Here is a 21,242-nt window from a genome sequence, read left to right as displayed (position 1 = left end):
CGAAATTTCCATTTGGAAGGAACTCCATGCAGGAGAGTCGAATGGAGATCGGTACATTTTGTGTTGAAAATACGATTTTCGCATGCTTCCGTCAAAAAATTCTCAGATAACGTCCGCGAGCAGGTCCGTGGATATTGATGCACTCGTGATCTGTCACAAAACATTACATTATTATTAAGAATAATGGATTTACCCCCTTACCTCCCTTTCCCTAAGTAACGACTCGATAACATCTCTAATCAGTGTCATCTCAGTGGAATCTCGGCGCTCATAGGTTTAGAGCCGAGAAGATATTTATCCTTTCCAAGTACGAACTGTGAGCGAATATTTTTCGAGAAATGCCGTCTGAGGATGCAATTCGTCCTTATTAATTCGTTAATCAATTCTGAGTGTCGATCGGCGGTGCACCACTAATCTTTGACCGGTAGGATGGAGCGAGATATATCGACAGCAAGTGACCGTCCCCCAAAGCAACATCCACCCCCTCCCAATACCTCGTATTACTGTTAGCCCGCCCGCACTTCCTCCCCATTCCACCTCTTCGTGACCACCTCCTCCCTCTCACAATCGCTCTTCGTGCTCTAGACAGGCGGTCCACCCTCTCACGCACGCCCCTCTCCCACCACATCCTTCCTCCTCCCAACCTTGCTTGCGGATTACCAAATCGAGTTTGGATCTTCGGCCGTGTGGCGTCTCTGCTTGGAACGGAAGGGCAGACGAAAAGAGGGTTCCCCGGGAGAGTCGCACTGTATCGCATTCTTCCGCGACGGTCAGAAGACTTGCAAGGGAGGACACCGAGAGAGAGACTGGAGACGGTCGCACGTACTCAGGAGTAGCGCGCATCAACTGAGGTCAGAGCCATGAGGGAGATAGTCCACGTGCAAGTCGGGCAGTGCGGCAACCAGATCGGAACACAGGTAAGGAGAAATCCTCACGAACCATTTGCATTTGTGTGAACTTATGTCCGGTGTTGCAATGCCTCGCTTTGATTAAACTTCGATCAAAGGCGAAAATTAATTATTGCTAGTTAAACCCAAACCAACCGTCAAAGCACTCATTAACTTGGAGACGGAGTAATTACGGTTAATGTTAACGTACGCCGCCTGAATTATTCGTAAAATTGGACATTTCTGTGACCTCCAAGGAAAGGAAATGATCACGTCAACTTACGGTTGGTTTTGACAACCCTATTATGAGAATGGGTCTTAGAAGAATCACGTGATAAGAAGAGTCAAGTTTACCTTTGACAAGACTTTTGATTTCGCACGTTGGTGATCACACAGTAGGAGAGGAGCGCGGTTCAGAAGGAATAAGCAGTTCGCAGTTTCAGTGAGGTTATGTGATGGAACACCGTAGCTAGAATAAGGAGCATTTGCTCCTTAAAGTGTTATCTTAGGAAAATAGTTTGAAAGTAACTCGAAGGAATTTAAATGCCGAAGTCTGGCCGAGTGATGACGAATTGTTTTTGTGAATGAGTTGTTTTGACGCCGGAACGAAGCTATAAAACATCCGGTGGGAGCAGGTCTGTGGCTTTTTGTTGTGGTCGTCTGGGGGATTCGCCCTTCTCTCTTCCTTCCATTACTGGATGCCATCGTTTCAGCGCATGCTCCATTGACTGAAAGGATAAATCCACACCCACATGTCCATACTTAAAGGTATTTTTGGTTTCCACGTTTCAGCCTCGCGGCTATCTTCGCAAAAGAGACACAATGCAAATAAACAAATCAGGAAAACAAAAGCATGAAAATAGTCTGCATGCAAAACTAATAATATTCGTGATGTTATTTTTCTCCGCGAATGCATTCCTCATTAAAATGCTTATTATTCCCCTCAGATATTTGATTGTACGTTTACTCCCAACATCCAAAATTTTAATGAGTTTAATTCAATCCTTCATTTTCCTCTGGTAGAAAGACCAATGACGGTTCCCTTCTATCAACCAGAGGATATTATTATCATATTCTTCTTAAACAATGCAACTAGATTCTTTTTAATAATATGAAAAAATTATGTGCCCAAGGCCGACTGGAGCAAAAACGTCACCATTAGCTATACAATAAGTATAGTGTTAGATATCCAGTCATCCCCTCTTATAATTTCCTTCGCATTGCTGTCGATCAATCCGTCATCATTTTGATATATCGGTCAATTGACCCAATATAATGCAGCTGTGGGTATTCAAGAATTCAGGCCAAGTAATGATCATTTGATTTCTTCTTTCTACCATGCATTTGGTGTGTGTTAACTTGGTGTGTCTTGAATTCAGTGTAAACGCCGTTGATTTAATACATTATTTCCAAGATAAAAGATTTAAACGCGGTCCTCCATTAGTAAACCGTAATCCTCAATTTTTAAGATTATACCGAAATATATGCACATCGCTTGTACAAAGCTGCAAGTTAAATACATATATAGAGGTGAATTTTATGTTACGCGGAGACTGTTCAATGATGGCATTAATGTTACTAGTTTCCTCACGTTAAATGAAGTGTTGCTGAACTAGTGAATGCAAAGGAAATCCTATATCCTTTGATATTGCGATCTAATTTCTTCCATTTAATGTTTATCGTGGTTGAAATTGTTTTCTCATTGGACGTTCTTTGTCATGAAATGGCAAAGAAATATAATTTCTAAAAAAAATAATAATTTAGATACAAAAGTCTATCATTATGCCGTTCGACCGTATGCTTTCGCTCGATTCTAATACCTTGTTATTGTCAAACAGAATCATCACTTCCTTTAAAAAATATCCATCAAAATTGTAGAGTTAATTTCTTGGCATTGAATCATTTCATGATCTCACGGACACCACGTCCATACCCTGGGTCAATGTCAATTCGAATCCGCGGTCTAAAATGGGATGGGTGCTTAGGCGCAACCAACTGGTGCGCGAAAGGACAAGAGCACCGAACTAAAGTGATACAAGCAAGCATCATCAATTACTACTTTTGCTAGAATTTGAATCAGTATGGGTCAAAGTTATTTTTCCATGTTCTCTTCTCACAAAATATAATTTAGCTGAGACAATACAGCATCGTTTGTCACTGACGAAATTCCTTTGTACAGTTTCATACTCCTAGAGACTTAAGTGACATTAGTCGTAAGGCTTAGCAGATCATGCAAATTTTGAAGAAAATGCTTTCTTAGCTAAGAGGGTCATCCGGAAAGTAGTACCCGTTCGTGAAATAAAGCCACAAAAGTAAATATTAACAAACATAAAAAATTTTATTTGAAAGAGGATACTTTAAACTACTTCTCAACATAATCTCCAAGCAAATTAAGGCATTTGTCATAACGTGTGACAAGTTTCTGTATTCCTGCTGCATAGTCCTTCGCCGCCAGCTCATTGAGATACGCGAGGGACCCATCTTGCACAAATTTTTGCATAATGCAGATGGTGTTTAACAATTTCATGAACAATTGTTCGAGAAACATTGGGAAAATGCTCACAGATGTCATCAATTGTGACGCGCCGATCGTTCCTCACGAATTCGTCAACTGAGCTCACCAGTTGGTCTGTAATGACAGACGGTCTCCCCGAACGCTCATCGTCGTGTGTGTTCCCCCTCCCCATGTTGAAGTTGCGACACCACCGCCGAACAGACGACTCGTCCATTACATTGTCTCCATACACCTCCTTTAATTGGCGATGAATATCACATGGGCGAACGTTTCTTGCATTGAGGAATTTAATCACTGCCCTCACTTCACAACTGGCGGCGTTCTCAATTTTTTTAAACATTGTAAACAATCACAGAAACAACACAGGCAATGCTAGCGTCACGCAACTTGGCTCAGAGAAGGCAGACAAGCCACTGAAGCTATCTGACCTCGTCCAGCGGCTACTCGCGTCGTCAGCACTTCATGCGGCACGAACGGGTACTACTTTCCGGATGACCCTCGTATTACAAAAAATGAGTACTCATGATGTAAAAAGTTTAAACCAGGAAACATTGCTCAACTGGAATGAGATCAGCGCTTCGCATCACTTTATGCACGAGGAATACAGGGTTCGTCCGGAAAATAAGTGTACTGAGCTCAGGAAAAAAAATTTATTACACTTTTACATATCTTAAGCTAATATTCCTCAAAATAGGACCCTTGTGAGTCGATACACTTGTTCCAGCGGCGTTCCCATTCCTGGAACGCTCCCGCGAAGGCATCATCGGGAACCTCTCGAAGACTCGTCGTCGACGTCTTCTCTGCCCTCCACGAACATCTTGTGCCACCGAAAGATCATGTTTCTGGACATGGCTGACTCCCCGTAAGCCTGGTTAATCATACCGACAGTTTCGGTAGACGATTTCCCAAGCTTTATCGCAAATTTGATGGAATAACGCTGCTCCAAAAACTTCGGCATCGCGTTCCGTGACGTGGGTCGAGCGTGGATGTTCGCGTTAACAGAGCTCCTCACTACACCACAGCTCAGAGCAGACTGCCTTTTTCAGCGTCGCTTGCCAACATACCCCCCTCCAATCGCAGCCCGTCAGAGCGGTGCTGGGCGCGCCTGGAGCGGCGCGCCCAGCCCAGGAGTCAGTACACTTATTTTCCGGACGAACCCTGTAGCTTAAGTCAATGGTGGTATTGCACTGTTTGCTAATATCTTTTATATTAGAAGTGTCCATAATCCCCCGCCACTCGTGTTAAATGCCGATGTAGTATTCTGATGGGCATGAATGCACTTCACCACACATTCGCCCATGATTGAGAGTGAAATAGACACCTGAAGAAAAATCGCAAAATATAGTGAATGCCTTGGGTTATTAGCTTCGTGTCTTTTCTAGGGATCTTATTTTTTTTAATGGGGTAGGAGATAGCCCGCGAGTTGGACTCGCTCATCTTTTTGGAGTCGGAAAATTTTTATATCAAATTAACTACTTTTACAATCCGTCAGGATGATGGCATTCCCATTTGCACTCATTTGATGAAACATTATGAGGGCCAATCACCTGATCCCCTAGTACTTCTCTCCAGCCCTTATTCTCCCCTATAGTCTCATCTTCTACACGCCCAGACATTTCAATCTTCAATTGCTCCCTCTCCATTGGGCCCAATCCGATCCGACTCACCAATTGATATTACTCATCGCCTCATGTATTAGGGGAACTGAAGTGAGATGTGTACATATATATATACTATATATACACACACGCACGCACCAAGTCCCGTCTTCCCATGCCGTGAAGACCGAAGTCCCCGTTCAGAAGCAACGCCCCCTTTCCTTCGCATTCCTTCGCGTTCGTTGACGATTCAATGTTCGAAGTCCACTAATGGCATCTCGAATAAGCCGCAGGCGAAAATAACGTAGATAGACAAGTGACCCTGCTTATTGCAAATAATGAAATGGAAAAGGGAATCTCCGGAATAATCTCATGCTGTTCACAATATCTCCCGTTATAATTTTCTATTTTTTTAATAAATGTGTTTCCAATTTTTTTGATTTCGAGTTTCATGATATTAGGTATTTAGTGCAAAATCAACTATTAAAACGTGCTGTAAAGTACTATACAAATAAATATTGAATTTGGTCTCCAATAACCATTATCAAGTTAGTCGAAATGTATTCGGGTGATAAATATTAATGCTTCATTGAAGTCCACGTTACATAAAATTTCAAGTCAATGTGACCCCATGATTAGTATTTGAAAACGCCAAAGAAATTTACTGTCAAATTTATAAACTAAAGCATGAAACCCTAAATAGATTAACTTAAGGAATGAGATTTAAGAAAACTAAATAAACTCTAATTCATATTAGTACTTCTCAGCACCTACTAAACCAGAGTTCAAGATTCAAATTCAACACCCGAGTATGCTTTAGTAAGAAGCGTAGCCGACGTCCATAAGATTTTAATTTTCGTATTATTTTGTTTCCCAAGCTTCATTATTCTCCGATTGCAATAATCCGTACAGATTTAATTTTTTCCTTAACCCCATCAACATGTGCCATAAGAAATAAGGTTCTTGCTGGCATTTCAAACCGATATATAGAAAACCAGTTGGCTAATGTTTCTGAATTCAACCATTCATGAAAAAAATGGCAGTCACTTCCATACAAATTTATCTCTGCAAGAAAAGTCTGCTGCGATTGCTTCGTGACCGAAAGGAAGTTCTTGCCTCCTTAGAATTCGAATGACGGATGTAGACGGGACCATTGTTCATTCTTGACCATCTGAGATGTTTTCCCCGGAGAGGTGAGGGGAACACGCCTTAGTATTCGGATGACATTGAAGATTTTACATGCATTTATTTCATATTTTCTTCAATAGTTAAAAAACGATTTCACCCGCACGCGAGCTTCCCTTTTTTCCGTTTTTCTCTCCATGATTATCGTTGTTTTCACCTTCATTTTTCACATCCGATTTAGTAGAAGAGTAAAAAACCTCCTCAACAAAAAATGTTACGAGAATGAATTCCTCCTAATACTTGGTATAATGTTAATTATTAATTAAAGATACCATTTTTGTACTTATTTTCTATTCATAAATAAAATGTGGCAATTATCGTATTGAATCATTCTACGAAGTAAACCTTTACATAAGAAAAAAGTCACGTGATGATTATGACGTGAATTTCGTGCATACTATCACTATTTGTTTGATATCTAAATGTGCTATATTAGTAACTATCGCTTATTTCATTATTTGGATGTTACTATTAGCGTAGGCACCTCATTTGGCCGCCTGTCAGCTAAAGCGTTCGAGTTTCACCGACAATCACTCTCATCTCGGCCACTACTCTCCGCAGAAACGATCCCATGGTGGATTGGCTGCCTCCTGATGGCGAAGGGTGTGCGATCTAGCGACTTTCAATCGAAAATCGTCCTTGAAAAACTACATATTAAGATCCACCCCAAATATCCGTACATATTTGTGGGCCTGGAATGGATGCTACGCTTCTTTGTTGTCGGGCTATAAGAAGGCAAGAAACGAAAATGAAAGGCAAAAGGGGTGAAATGGGGAGGGAGGGGGAAACTGAACTCCGTGGTGCCCGGAGGGAACGGAGAAAGGGGTTGGTCGGGGCGCGAGGAGGGTGAGAGAGAGATACGAGGGCGAGCACCGGCGACAGACAAGAGGGTTTGATGATCTCAAGAGGAAGTGACGTGTCCGATGGAGGCAGGGAGGTCTGGAAGGCGAAGAAAGAGTTTTGAGTGGAGGGAGGGAGGGGGAAGGCTGAACGTACACAACAGCGTGGAGATAAGTCAGTCGGCTGGCTGCCTCGGGCCATCTGATTCCAACGGATGGTAAGCCCTAGCATACAGATATATATATATATATATATATATATATATATATATATATATATATATATATATATATATGTGCATAGGTAAGCGCTCGCGTATAGTAACGAGCATAAGCACAAAATATTCATGCTAAATAATGGGAGGAAGGATGAATGGGAGAACGTACGAGGGAAGTGGGATACGTTAGGGAGAGATTAATTGCCGCAGTAGAAGCTTAAAAATAGGAATATTGATAATCAGGCAGGGTGCAAATCTTAAAAATGTCGTGAATACCCTTGCCATTTCAGGACAGGAGAGATCATTCCAGACGACATGATTTCACCTACTCTACATTTGAGTATGCATGGAAAGATTCACTTGCGAGAATGTATAAATAAAAGGTGAGGAATGCAGATTCAAGAGGTGCGGACTCGTAGAAAGTCCTCCGCCTCCAGTTAAGGGGATGGAAATCCCACTTTGCTCCCCTCTGTATCCCCCCATGGATTCGCAAGAGAACGAAAAAAATGACAATTTTGACCTCAAGGATACCCATTCGAAGTCTCGGCTACGTACAGCTAGCTCGACGGGATGACATCTGAAGCGACCCCGTACGCCCGAAGTGCAAGCACTTTTCAGCATCCGCGTTCGGCCGTGGGGGAGTCGTGGAAGTAGCTGATGCACGTCCGCTCGGGGAAGCCAAATCGAGGATCTAAACGAATCTAATGAGAGCAAATTAAATGGAGTGCGGTCATCTTCGTCTCCATCTCCATTAAGATGGACAGGAGGGAAGAGATGGGCGATGGCTCATTTCGCATGGAATTATTCCAAGACTTTTCGAGAAATGATTCACAATGCCTCAGATTTGGATGGCAAAGCTACAGATATGTTCCAATCATCGAAAAGTGCCATTTTGGAATTACTTTCGGGAAAAATTCATCGGTTTTTGGGGTTCTGAGTTTGCTAAAAAAAACCACTGCTCGCCCTTAAAAAAATGAACAATAGACTCTTTCCAGGCGAACAACTTTTTTCATGGAGGACACACTTATTGGATCCTGGGTTTAGATTTTTATTGAAGAGATTTCCTCGAGTAAAATGATGGAAAAAAATTAAGGCAAAATTAACGTCAACCGTTTTCGAGTAGCTCACACCAGAAATTCTCGGGATACTCCGGATCAGGTGTTAGAAAATCTCACGCTGCTTCAGATATTTGAAAAGATTTTTGCAATTGATTTGTAATTTCTGAGTTGGAAAAGAAAAATTTATTCGGTGCCGAAGTGAGGAATATCTCTCGGAGCGTTCGGGGAAAAGTAGCACCCTAAGTGGCGGATGACCGGGTGGTCGTCACCCTCCCCTAAGGACGTCGAGAAGTGAGTTGTGGGAGGAAACTGGAAGGGCGCCGTCTCCCCTCCCCGCCACGTACCTCACCCCCCTGACATCGTAAACGTCAATCCTCTGCGCAGACAGAGCTGGGACTCCACCACGTTGGGTCGCGGAGAGGGGATCCTCGGAGGCCCAAAGGGGGTGGGCGGGAGGGGGAGGAGGGACCACTCTCGTTTATCCAGGGGGAGCGACGGGATCTCTCCAGGATGTTTTTTTTTTGGCTCTCCTTTTTTAATTCCTTCCCAGATGACTTGCGCACCCTCTTTTAACTCTCCCTTCATCCGGCTTCACCGTCTTGTCTTTCGCCAACCCCCATGCCACCTAACCAACCCTCTCCGCCTCCTCATTACATCCTCCACGAACCATATAGTTCTTGTCACACCCTCGCGAGGGTGAAAGGAGGGCGGGTGGGGTGAGGGGAATTCCTCAGCCTCCCTACCCATGGGCTAATTCTGGATACGCCGCACGCGACGGGGACCCCACTTACCAACAGCCCCCAACTGCTTTCCTTCCCGCCTCCCAAAACCCAATCGTCGCCAGCACCCATACTCACTCTTAGGCGAAGTAAGGAAGGGCTTCTTTCTCTATTGCCTGCAGCTGGTGTTGCCATGAGTGAAGTGGCAACAAGGGTTGTTATTTTTTTTTATTTTTAAAGGGGAGCCAAGAACTCACGACCTGCGTATTCAAGTGCAGTTCGTTCTTCTTTTTTAGGGGCATGCATTCAAGTCACCTAAATTTCAATTTCCAACGAGATCCTGAGGGTTTGAATGTACTCGGGGAAAGTAATGGGTGTTAACAGGTTCATTGTGACTCGTTATCATTGGCACCAAGATTGAATGTGTTAATTCGCTACGTATCGACCGGACACTTCCAATTTTAGGACGACCACGTCATGGCAAGTGACCAATGCTTGGACACGCAGAGACTTGGATCTTGAGAAGCTCCATTTCTTTCTGAACTACCCACTTTCAAAGGAGAAACTGTTCCATTTTGTCCAAGAGGCTGCAATGCTTCACTGATTAATATAACACGAGAGACGCAGACAGTGGTGGACGACCAGTTGTGGTTGATTGTTTGTCTAGGCCTTGAGTTGTCAAATCACTCCCACCACAGCAAACAGTGATAGAGGAAGATAGCCGCCCTCCGAGGTATAACTTGACTTGCCTTCCTGACATCCCTTTTCCGGTTGACCAGCGATGAAGTTTAACTCTTCCTACCGAGATAGTCAAGGAAAAGGAGTGTCGGGTCTAATTAGCTCCATTAAATACAATTTTACGCAAAACTGTTCTGATTTAGGGACAGGATCTATGCTTAAGAATACAGAGTAAATACAACCAACAACGAAATACGGCATTTACATCCGCCAGAAACATTTACTAGCTTTCCGCATTCAACTCTAATCCCGCGGTGAAACTTGAAGAAATAGCGAAAGAAGACGAAATATTATTACCAATAGATTAAGCGTTGGCAGGGGCTATCTAGTCTCAATCTCGCCATAATAAAGACGTTTACAATTATAATTATTATAATTACAATTATAGGCCAAGATAGAATTACACGCTCCAAACGCGACGGTCAAGATCGCACAATGGCCTTAAATTTCATGAACATATCTGCATTTAAATTACTGCCCGGAAATTACTGCATCATTGCTCATGGCCATTCCCTTTTTCAATTCACGATCTACGATTAGTCTGTGGACGCATCATAATGGAAGAATTATGCAACTAATGAATTGCTTCGAAAACCATTGAATGAGGTCTTCGAGGAGGAGGGAGGAGGATTTCTGCTCCATTTTAACAAACATTTCAAGCACACTGGCGGAGTGATGATTTCCAGAAAGGCGCTCCCAATGCCTAGCTGTTGACGAGGGGAGCGGGGTGAGGAAGCTAGCGGGAGAACACTGACTCATTTGAGGGAAGGGGAGCGCATTTCAACTGTCTCGGAATGCAGAGCGGAATGAGTTTCGGCAGAAGTGCGTTCCTTCTGCGGGTTGGAAGGGGGGAAGAAAAGAGAGCGAGACATTCAGAAGGGGACGGTTTGGGAAGGGGATGGGACGCCGGGAGGGAAAGAGAGGAGGGGGAGCAGGGGGCGGTGGAGGAGAGGTTGCTCTTGTTTTCCAAGGCATCACTTCCACTCTCGGCTCGCACTCATCTTTTTTTCCTCACTTTCGGCGTCGTCCCGGAACTTGTCGTCTTTCATCAAACTAGCTGCCCATACACAAGCACGCAGAGGATAAAAAAAACCGCGGATTGAAATTCTTGATCGGTCTTACACAGAATCCAAATAGTAACAATAACAAGAACTAGGAATCAATTATGAGATCCACGTCGACACATTTAACTAATATGAGCCTGCATTTTGAGTCTATTACCGTATTTTACCATCGATAACGCGTGCGTGTTATCTATACAAAAATGTTCAGATGATCGAATAAATGACGATGCGCGTTATGTAATGAAAATTGAAAAAAATCAAAACATAGACGTAATTTTACACACACACATCCGATATATACGTATTTTACACACACTATATATAATTTTTACCCGCATATATATATATATATGGAAATAAAAATACGCGGCATCTATATACGTTCAAGATAACTATGAATCCCTGGGCATGCGCGGAAATTCATGATAGCTAAAAAGTTCTTGGTGCGCGTTACCGATGGGAAAATACGGTACTTATGCCACTTCATTTGTGTACATTTTCTTAAAGAATTATTATTATTATTGCTATTCTATCATTTAAAGTAGGTTTAGACTGGAAACAGACTAAAACTCTGATACACAAAAATGATACATTCCCTTGAATCTTCTAACAAAGAAATACCTGGCATTTGACTCTACAATGAATCCTTCTTGAATTCTGTATACTCTGTTTCTCCCTTCATTCCGTCAAACATTCCTATCCTATTCCTACCTTGTCTGCCTAACATTCTACCCCCCATATCACAATCTTCAACATACTACTGCCAATCAAAATGCTCCACATCCATTTTTCCTGCCTCCTTTGGATTTCTCCCAACAATCCCCTCTCCTTCCCAACCATACCTTGCACTTCCTCATTTGCTTTCCTTTCTGTCCATTTCACTTTTTACATCCCTCTCTGCACTCACATTTCAAAGGCGTCCACAATCTACACCATCTTGCTTTAGTGACCATAATTTTGCGCTGGGCAGGACCATGCTCCATATCAAAGTTTTAATAGGTCGTTTCTTCTGCATCAATGCTCAATCCTTGTAAAATAATATTGGCCTGGTGCAATTCATCTTCTTCTCTACATTCTACCTCAAACATTTTATTCCAAAATACTTCTGAGAAAAGTAAACAGTTCCGTAAACCAGATAAAGTTTGAGCTCCTATTTTAACTTTACTCTTTCATGAAAACCACATAACCTTTGTTTTACTAAAATTAATTCTCATTCCATGGGCTTCCAATGTTCTCAATAACATTTGCGAGCCCTAGGCTGACTGGCAAACTAAAGCTTGATCATCAGCAAACCTAAAGATTTTATGAATTTCCTACTGTTTACTCAATGGCACACTTGGACATGGGGTGCACTGGAAGTCGATGAACACTGGTCTCTGTGTACCATAGTGGAAAGAGCCGCCACCACCACCCAGCCCAGTGGCGAGCAGTGCTGAACACTCTTCCAATGAGCCAGGGCCATCGACCACAAAAACAGTTTGGCAGAGGAGATTAGTCACGTCAAGGCTACCTTCCTCCAAAATGGGTATAGCAGATGCGACTTCTCTTTGACCCTAAAAAGATCCTTAAGCCCTCAAGGGTGCATGATACAGGAAGAAAAAGAGAAACCAATAGCTATTATTATTGACTTAATTTGGCGAGGTTGGGACTAATAGTCCCTTCTTCCACCTAACCCTACATTACAGACATTTGACGACAATTACATACAACCAAGCCCTAGATGGAGGGATATCCACCTAGTTGGGAATCGAACCCACGACCTCTGGGTTGGTAGGCGAGGACATTACCCCGCCGCCACCGGGCCTGCTTGTCGTATGTCTCCTTGATTTCCAGGAAAATATCCAGGATTATAGCAAGGCAAAAAATCAAGGCAGTCCACAAACCACCGGGAAAAATTAGAAATTTTCTTGTCAGAGCCAAAGACTCAATTGGCCTAAAGACCCCAGGCGCTTACCAATTCCTTAGTGCCTGTGGAGACATCTACATTAGAGATGCATGGTGGACCATTGAGACCAGGTTAAAAGAACACCAACGACACCTATGGCTGGGGGCAGTTGGAGAAATCAGCCATTGCTGAACACAACATTGGGATAGATCACTCCATTACCTTTGATGGGACAAAGTTACTTGCCCACGCTGGTGGTAACTAGGACCATATAATTAAAGAAGCAATTGAAATAAGAATGGCGAGGTGTAATTTCAACAGGGACTCGGGCTACTTTTCAGCCACGTGTGGGAACTGGTGCTGATGAAGGTTAGAAAAGGAAGGAACACAACACAAATGCCATGGTGACCAACCAGGAGGTTCCTCCACCACCGATCAATCACGAGCCACCTGACCTGTGGGCTCATGTATGTAGGACAGCCAAATGCAGAGTGGCACTCATACCCTGAGGATGATGACCGAGTCGAGCATCAAAAATCAGCCATTTTGGAACCCCTGACCTGGTGGAAGACCCAAGAAAACTTCATTAAGCTTTTACGCTGGGAAAGCACCAGATCTTATTTTGGATTGTTTGCATGGATTTTCCCTTATAACATCCTGATAGTGTTTTCACCTTCCTGTACACTTGCAACAATGTCACCCTCCCTCTGCAGACTTCCCATATACTTGCACTGCATATTCCAACATGCTTCTTTTGCTCTATTTGTTAACCATATTATTTACCTCTAACTCTTTGTACTTCTTCTACCTCTGTATTCACATTCTTCCAGTTCCTTCTCTCAACTATCTTTTTAACCATCTCACCCAGAATCCATGGTTTCCTTGCCCTTTTCCTATTTAACATTCCTATACTTTGTCAGTGGCTTCAGACATCCCCTTTTTGATATGTTCTCATTTTTATTTTATTGTATCCATCTCCTTATCCTCACCTTTAATTTTTCTACAGCTTGCTGATACAACTTTCTTATCATCCCAGATTGTTTCTAAACTCCAACTCCTTAGCCAACTGCGATCTATTCCCTTGAATTTGATGTTAAACTTTATCAGTACTAAATTACAAGTATGATCAGAATCCTCATCTGCTTATGGGAAACAGAGCAAATTAATCACACTGTTCCTGAATCTGTGCCTGATCATAATATAGTTTGATATCTTTTTGAATCCTCTGGCATTTTATTTGTAAATCTGTCTTTTGTGGTGCCCAGACCATGTATTTGTTATGATTTACCTGTCTCCTTAGGCATTCTATTGCTTTCTCCTTGTGGTCATTTCTTTGTCCCTAAACCATTGTCTCCAACCTCAATTCCATTCCTTCTGCTACAGTTGCATTCCAATTCCTCATCACTATCAAATGTTTTCCTCCAGGAACACCTCCAAGTATGTCCTCTAATAACCTGTTGACTTCTCTCTCCCTATGGCTACTTGCTGTCATGAACACCTGAGAAATGACCAAGTTTTTGGTTCATCTTTTACACCAACTAAATTATTATATTATTACCTAATCTGTTTATCTCTCATCTTCCTACCTTTTGGTTCACTATTATTGCAGCCCCTTACTAGCTCTCTTCTTTTACTTTCACTTTTTCTTTTACTTTCACTGTATATTAGTTGATAATTATCATTCTGGTGATTCCCACTATCTTTCCATCTCCCCTCACACAGGCCTAAAATATCTCTGCTTCCTCTCTCCATTTCTCCCTTTATATTTGCTCATTTCCCTATCCTTACCATTATTCTAACATTCAAGTCCATATTCTAACTGCTTTAGTCCTCTCTCTCTGCATCTTCTATGCTGCTGCAACAGATTTCGGTTGGCAAGAATTTTGTGAGATGACAACCACACAAGCATTGCCTTTCCCACTGTCAAGCTTGACACAAGACTCAACAGATCAAATTCTATAGTTGCCAGGACTCATACTCACATGTTTGTCTATCATTGCTGCATATTCATTTGAGGATCTTTCCAGTTGCCTTGTCGATAAAGTTTTGAATGTGACACCAACACTGAAATGGCTGCTTCACTGGGGTCAGATGCCTTTTGCAGCTGCCTCACTGATGAACAGATGCTGAGCAGTCCACCTTTCATTTAGTTCTGACCCTTCTGGTATGGGTGACCCTACCAGGTGCAAAATATTCTTATCTAATTGATGCTGCCAACATAGCTCTAGGGGCCATCAGAATGCACAAGCCATTCCACAACATCAAATTGTATTCCATGAGGAGGGATGGAAGAAATACGAAAACTTAAAAAAAATAATACTTGGAATATTTTGGTCTTGAAGATCGGAAAGTTTTATATCCAAATGCAAGCTAATTTTACTGTCCTAAATTGGATTGGTGTGGCTGTAGATTGTAGAAGGGAGGGAGGAAGTAACGGTGACATCCAGCAATAATCAAAAGTTTTACTGTGGGTAGCAGCAACTCAGGGGATCTGAGATGCAGGCAGATGGGGAGGATGGGTGCTTGGTGATTGATAAGTCTAACATTGAGGAGTATGGGGCATGGACCAATGTTTACCCTGAATTAGATGAGATTTTTTGAAGTTGAGGAAGATGTTGGATGGGACAGGAGATAATTAAGGTGCTGTTATGGAAGGGAATTTGCAAAAAGGATGGAGGAATTTTTACACTTGGCATGGGGAGGATTTTTACACCTGGTTGCATGGAGATGGAGAGATTTGGGAAATTGGAGTGGATTAAGAGAGAGGCCTGGTGGTCTTCAAATTATTAGAAAAACGTGTGGTACATTTAAATTTGACTGAGGGGCATTTGGAAAGTAGGTTAGTGGTGAGTTTGCCTTTGTAGAGGATTGGGAAGAGACCTCAATGGATAAGCTAATGAGACTACATCCTAGGGAAGTAGATTATGTAAATAGTGCTGTTTTCACTATTACCGGAGATTTTGGTGGTGCATGCATGTTTGAGAATTTTTTGCTTAGGGTGTCTAAATAACCTAATTGGATAAGGGAGGCATGAAACTTTGGAGTAAATTTATGTACGGGATTGGGGTTATTGCGGTTGCAGTATCCATGGAAAAAATTTGGTAAATATTTCAGCATGCAGTGGATGAGTCTAATTGAAATGAAGATAGTTGTGGCTTGCGGGTTTTATATGGAATGCAGTAAGAACTTTGTAATTACGGAGGGAAATTTGGACATCTAGAAAGGTAATTTGAGTGGAGGAAATGGTGGAGGTGAAGGAAACTGAGGATGTTTTATTGAGGGAAGAGATGAAAGCTTTTATGGAGCCGATACAATGTTGGCTGAGATACCTGTAGATATATATTAGCCAAAGTAAGGGTTTTAGGGAGTGGTGAGAGAGAGAATTTTGTTCGAGAAGGCCAAGGCAGAGATTAGCAAAAGAAGTGCTGAACCAACTTCCCATGGTGCAACCCTATATTTGAATGTAGTGGCCATTAATAAAAGTGAAATAATTGTTAAGCAAATAAAGTTTAAGTGTTCATAGGAAGTCTGTGCTAGGAAGTTTTGTAGTGGAGTGTTTGGAAAGGAAACATTAGAGTGAGGTAAGACCTTCTTCATTGGGAATTGGGAGTATAGAGGTAGGTCACATCAATAGTGGCCAAAATGTCTGTATTTTGGGGAAAGGAGATTGAAACAGTGGGGTTTTCTAAGAAATGCTGGATTTTTAGTATGATGTTATGGAGTAGACAAGGGGTTGGATATGGTAGTCAACAAATAAGGAAATGCTTTCCAGTGGAGAGTCAGTTCAAGAAACCATGGTTTGGCCAGGAAAGTTAAGTTTGTGAATTAGTGGAAGAATGAAGAACTCTGGAATGCTAGGGTTAGGTGGTGAAAGAGTAGAGGTATTTTTGCTGGACGGACTGAAAGATGAAAGGTTTGGATCAATGGGGATGGCTGTTTATGAGGTTGTTGGTAAGCAGCCCTTAGGAAAGCTTTTAAGTTTTATTAATATACTCTTGATTTTCTCTCTCTCTCATAACCCAAAAAGAAACTTAATTGTTTTTGAGTCATCAACAAAAAGTTGATTGTCCATTAATCATTTGGAATGTTTTCACTGCACCAGAAGATCTAAGTTAATGATGGTCAATAATAAACCATATTTTTTCCACAGAATGATTAGACAGCATGTGCCATATCCTGTCCTTGCTTATGATACTTGGAGATAAGCCACTATCTCACATTAAATGTTTTGAGTAACAGTTGCACATAAGTTGAAGCATAATGCTTAGAAAGTATTTGAGATAGATCCAGAGTAGAAATTTGCCATGATTTGGCATTTATGTAGGAATGCAAAAAAGGTCATATTTTGTGTAACTTCCAAATATGTAGTTTACTTAAAGAGAAATCAACATTTTGAAAATCCCTCTAAGGTTTTGCTTATCCTCACTCTAGGTTTGACTGCCACTATTGTGATCTCATTTTTCTCTTTTTAGTTCTGGGAGGTTATATCAGCTGAGCATGGTATTGATCCAAATGGAAACTATGTGGGAACCTCTGACCTCCAATTAGACAGAATTTCTGTCTATTACAATGAAGGACAGTGTAAGCATATATGTTCTATAAAATAATTCCTAAACAATATACAACAATCTGCAGTGTAGGCAACATTAATTCTTGCATTTTTTAACATTGATTTCTCTGGCTGTTTGGAATAAACTATTTTGAACTTTAGAGAACATAATTTTTCAAATGTATAAATTTGCAACATTTGCAAAAATTGACCCACAGATTCTTCCAGTAAAATTCACCTAAACTAATTTTACAAGAGACAAAATACAAATAAGCTGGCACCTAAATACTAGTATAGTGTGTGAAATTAAGATATAATGCCGAGTTTTTATGCTGAATGTATCTCATTAAAAGGATAATTGCATTGTTTCAATTCTCTTTGAACCTATTATATAATCAGAATTTCATAACAATAATTAAAAGGGACCCATTTAAGTGTATTATTAGCAGTGTACTAAGCTGAATGTCAATGGTTCACTTTCTACATTAGTATGGAAGTAACAGACTATATAAGCATGTCCTGATGTGTAGAAATTTATGACTTTATTTTAAATTGAGAATAAATTTTATCTTTTAAACCCATTTTTAGAAAGCTGGGCCCGTTACCTATTCCTTGTGTTTATATTTTGTGTGTGTTATTGTATACTTACAATAATTTTACCAAATTTTATAAAAACAGTGCTGTACACAGCCACTTTACAAGAAGTTTTAATGACCATCATATCCCATATGTACGCTCAACAAGTTCTTTGTGTGGTCCAAACTCAATGGGTTTAAATCTTTACAATGTATCACCCAATGAGTTAAAGGGTATCAATAGTTTTTCCATTTTTAAATCCAAAATTAAAGCAATGTTACTCCAGAAAATGTATTACAAGGTTGTGGATTTCATTAATGATTGAGTGTAATATTGTTATAGTGTGCTCTGTTCTAGTAATTTGTGTATTATTCTAATATCTTCTGACTTGTCCTATATCATGTATTTGATCGCTGGACCAATAAAATTATTGTTATTATTATATTTTCAGCTTATCAGAAATCTGGCATGAAATATGTCCCAAGATGTTTATTAGTTGACCTGGAACCAGGAACAATGGAGTCAGCTCGTTCCAGTGCTTATGGACAACTTTTTCGTCCAGACAATTTTGTGTTTGGACCAAATGGGGCCGGGAATAACTGGGCAAAAGGTCATTACAGTGATGGTGCAGAATTGATAGATAATGTGCTTGAAGTCGTGAGAAAGGAAACTGAATCATGTGATTGTCTACAAGGATTTCAAATGACGCATTCTTTGGGTGGAGGAACTGGCTCTGGAATGGGGACACTACTCTTGTCTAAGATAAGGGAGGAATTCCCAGACAGAATGATGACAACTTACTCGGTCATACCATCTCCAAAGGTAAGGGGTAGAAAATAAAACCCTGAGTCAGGACTGTTTTTAGAAAAAAATTGTGATAAATAGGTTATGACAATAGTATCAGCAGCATTCGAACACAACCTGGAGGTTTGTTGAAAGGCAAGGATGAAAATGATTTTGTAATTTTCTTAAATTTATTTTGGAATGACTTTTCAAAACCAATATTGCATTCACACCCTGTTCTTCCCCAACAGTCATTATCACAATTTATGCAAAATAATAATGTTTAACACCCTCCCACTTAATGATTTTAATATGCCAGCTGAAGACCACTGATGTGAACTAACTGCTGTCATATTGAAAATATAGCCAGCGTACCTGTTCATGGTATAACTCCACTCAAAATTTGTTTGTAATCGCTTTGTACGGTGTCTAGCTTCAGGAGGAGGAAATCTACAGGTGGTAAGAGGTACATAATATCCCCCTAGGTAACACTATAAGTTTGTTATGACTAGCTTGATTATACATGCCCCAAAAAGTATATATTAGTAGATAGCTAGGTATTGATCAACCCTAAGCTTATGTTTAGAGTTTAATAATATAACAGGGCACAATGGTTTCATTCATTTGTTACAACACAAATGAAAGAATTTCATCAAGCAAACCTATATCAAACTCTTTCTTATTACAGGTATCTGATACAGTTGTAGAACCTTACAATGCAGTCCTATCAGTTCATCAACTTCTTGAGAGCACGGATGAGACTTTCTGCATTGATAATGAAGCTCTTTATGATATATGCTACAGATTATTAAGGCTCCCTACACCCACATATGTGGACTTGAACCATCTGGTATCACTGACAATGTCTGGTGTTACTACGTGTTTAAGATTCCCTGGCCAACTCAATGCAGATCTCAGAAAGTTGGCAGTGAATATGGTCCCCTTCCCTCGACTGCATTTTTTTGTACCAGGTTTTGCTCCTCTTATTTCTCGATCGAATGAGAGGTACCAAGCCCTCACGATATCAGAGTTAACACAGCAAATGTTTGACCGAAAAAATATGATGGTAGCTTGTGACCCACGAAATGGACGATATCTCACTGTGGCCACCATATTTAGAGGAAAGGTTTCCATGAAGGATGTAGATGAACAAATCATGAATATCCAGAATAAAAATGGAAGCAGTTTTGTTGAGTGGATACCAAATAACCTTAAGACAGCCGTTTGTGACATACCACCAAAAGGATTGCGTATGTCTTCAACATTCATCGGCAACACAACAGCCATTCAGGAAATATTTAAAAGATTATCAGAACAATTCACATCCATGTTTCGCCGGAGAGCTTTTTTACATTGGTACACTGGAGAAGGCATGGATGAGATGGAGTTTTCTGAGGCTGAGGCTAACGTGAATGACCTCATATCAGAATATCAGCAGTACCAGGTAAAATAAATATTATGCTACAATGATTTAAGTTAAAAATGAAATTTTACTAACAAAAATACTTAATTACAGGAGGCACCAGTTGATGAACCAGAATTTGAAGAAGAGATTGAGGCTTTAATGGATGACTAGAACTTAAGTGATTGAATGAGGTTCAATATTGAGAGAAGTTTAATATTTTGCTTCCATCCATCCTCGCTTACACTAAGCTTAAGTAAAAAGAGTGTACTCCAATAAGAGAAAAACCTATATATGGTCACTTCTTTTAATTCCAACTATTTATTCCCTGAATAGCAGAACAAGAATGGGGGATGAGCTCTTAGTATTTTAGGGTATTATATATATCAGTGCACTTCTCAAGGTTCTTATATTAATTAGGATCCTTTTCTATTAGTGCATCTTAATTTTAGGGGATGGGGACCAAATCATCCAAATTACATCTGTTTGCATTCCTCTGAAGCTAATGAGTTTGTATCCCATCATTGTTCAGCTTTCCAGTGCACTATTCAATTTTTCTACTGAATTATACAAATAATGTATTAAAAGATACTAAAAATGTACAAAAATACATGTATAATAAATATTTTTAAGTTGAAACCTGAAAATTTTATTTTAATATAATGTGTACCATGTACCTGCAAAACACATCAAATCAAAATGGTATCAACCCTCCTACTGCAGTTATTTGAATTAACAAATTTGATCACAATAGCGTACATGATCTTGGTATAAGAACAGTATTCATCAAGGATTAGAAGGAAACAATAAATAACAGTAGATAAATTTTGAACAACTGGTCAAGCAATTATCCTGTTAGGCAGTTTTTGAAAAATCTATACCTCAATATCTATTAATCAATATGTTTTTCTGAAAAAGTGCTTGCCATGAATTGCAATTTTTTAGTTTAGTAATAACAGAATAAATGCAGTGAAATAAAACAAATATTTTGAAAAATGTTCAAGAGAGGCATTATTTCAGTAATTGTTCATGGAGAAAAACTTTTAATTAACGTTGATCAAAAAAGAATACTGTGAAACATTAACAGATGACACTATTGCTTCAGAAGCACTCAATTTGAAATATAAGTTTCATTTAATTTTATGTGCTCTAATACACCTCAAGTTTGAAAATCATCTTCAAGGATTTTCAGCACAAACATTTTAATGAAATGATCTCACATCATA

General features: G+C 40.4%; 1 protein-coding gene across 2 annotated transcripts; it reads left to right on the top strand.

The window, feature by feature from the left end:
- Positions 1-726: 726 nt before the first annotated feature.
- On the top strand, positions 727-20,609 carry LOC139693981 (tubulin beta-1 chain-like). 2 transcript variants are annotated; one of them, XM_071592360.1, is made up of 5 exons: positions 727-917; positions 17,179-17,287; positions 18,283-18,653; positions 19,303-20,058; positions 20,131-20,609. In XM_071592360.1, the coding sequence occupies exons 1-5, from the start codon at positions 861-863 to the stop codon at positions 20,188-20,190; spliced, it is 1,353 nt and encodes a 450-aa protein (XP_071448461.1). In that variant the 5' UTR covers positions 727-860; the 3' UTR covers positions 20,191-20,609. The 2 variants fall into 2 exon arrangements, with proteins under 2 accessions (XP_071448461.1, XP_071448462.1); XM_071592361.1 differs by lacking the exon at positions 727-917 and adding an exon at positions 1,474-1,655.
- The last annotated feature ends 633 nt before the right edge of the window (positions 20,610-21,242 follow it).

Source organism: Hetaerina americana, unplaced genomic scaffold (genome assembly GCF_022747635.1).
Source record: "Hetaerina americana unplaced genomic scaffold, ioHetAmer1.1.p SCAF_5, whole genome shotgun sequence".
NCBI classification, from domain to species: Eukaryota; Metazoa; Arthropoda; class Insecta; order Odonata; family Calopterygidae; genus Hetaerina; species Hetaerina americana.
This window is presented reverse-complemented; position numbering and strand designations above follow the sequence as displayed.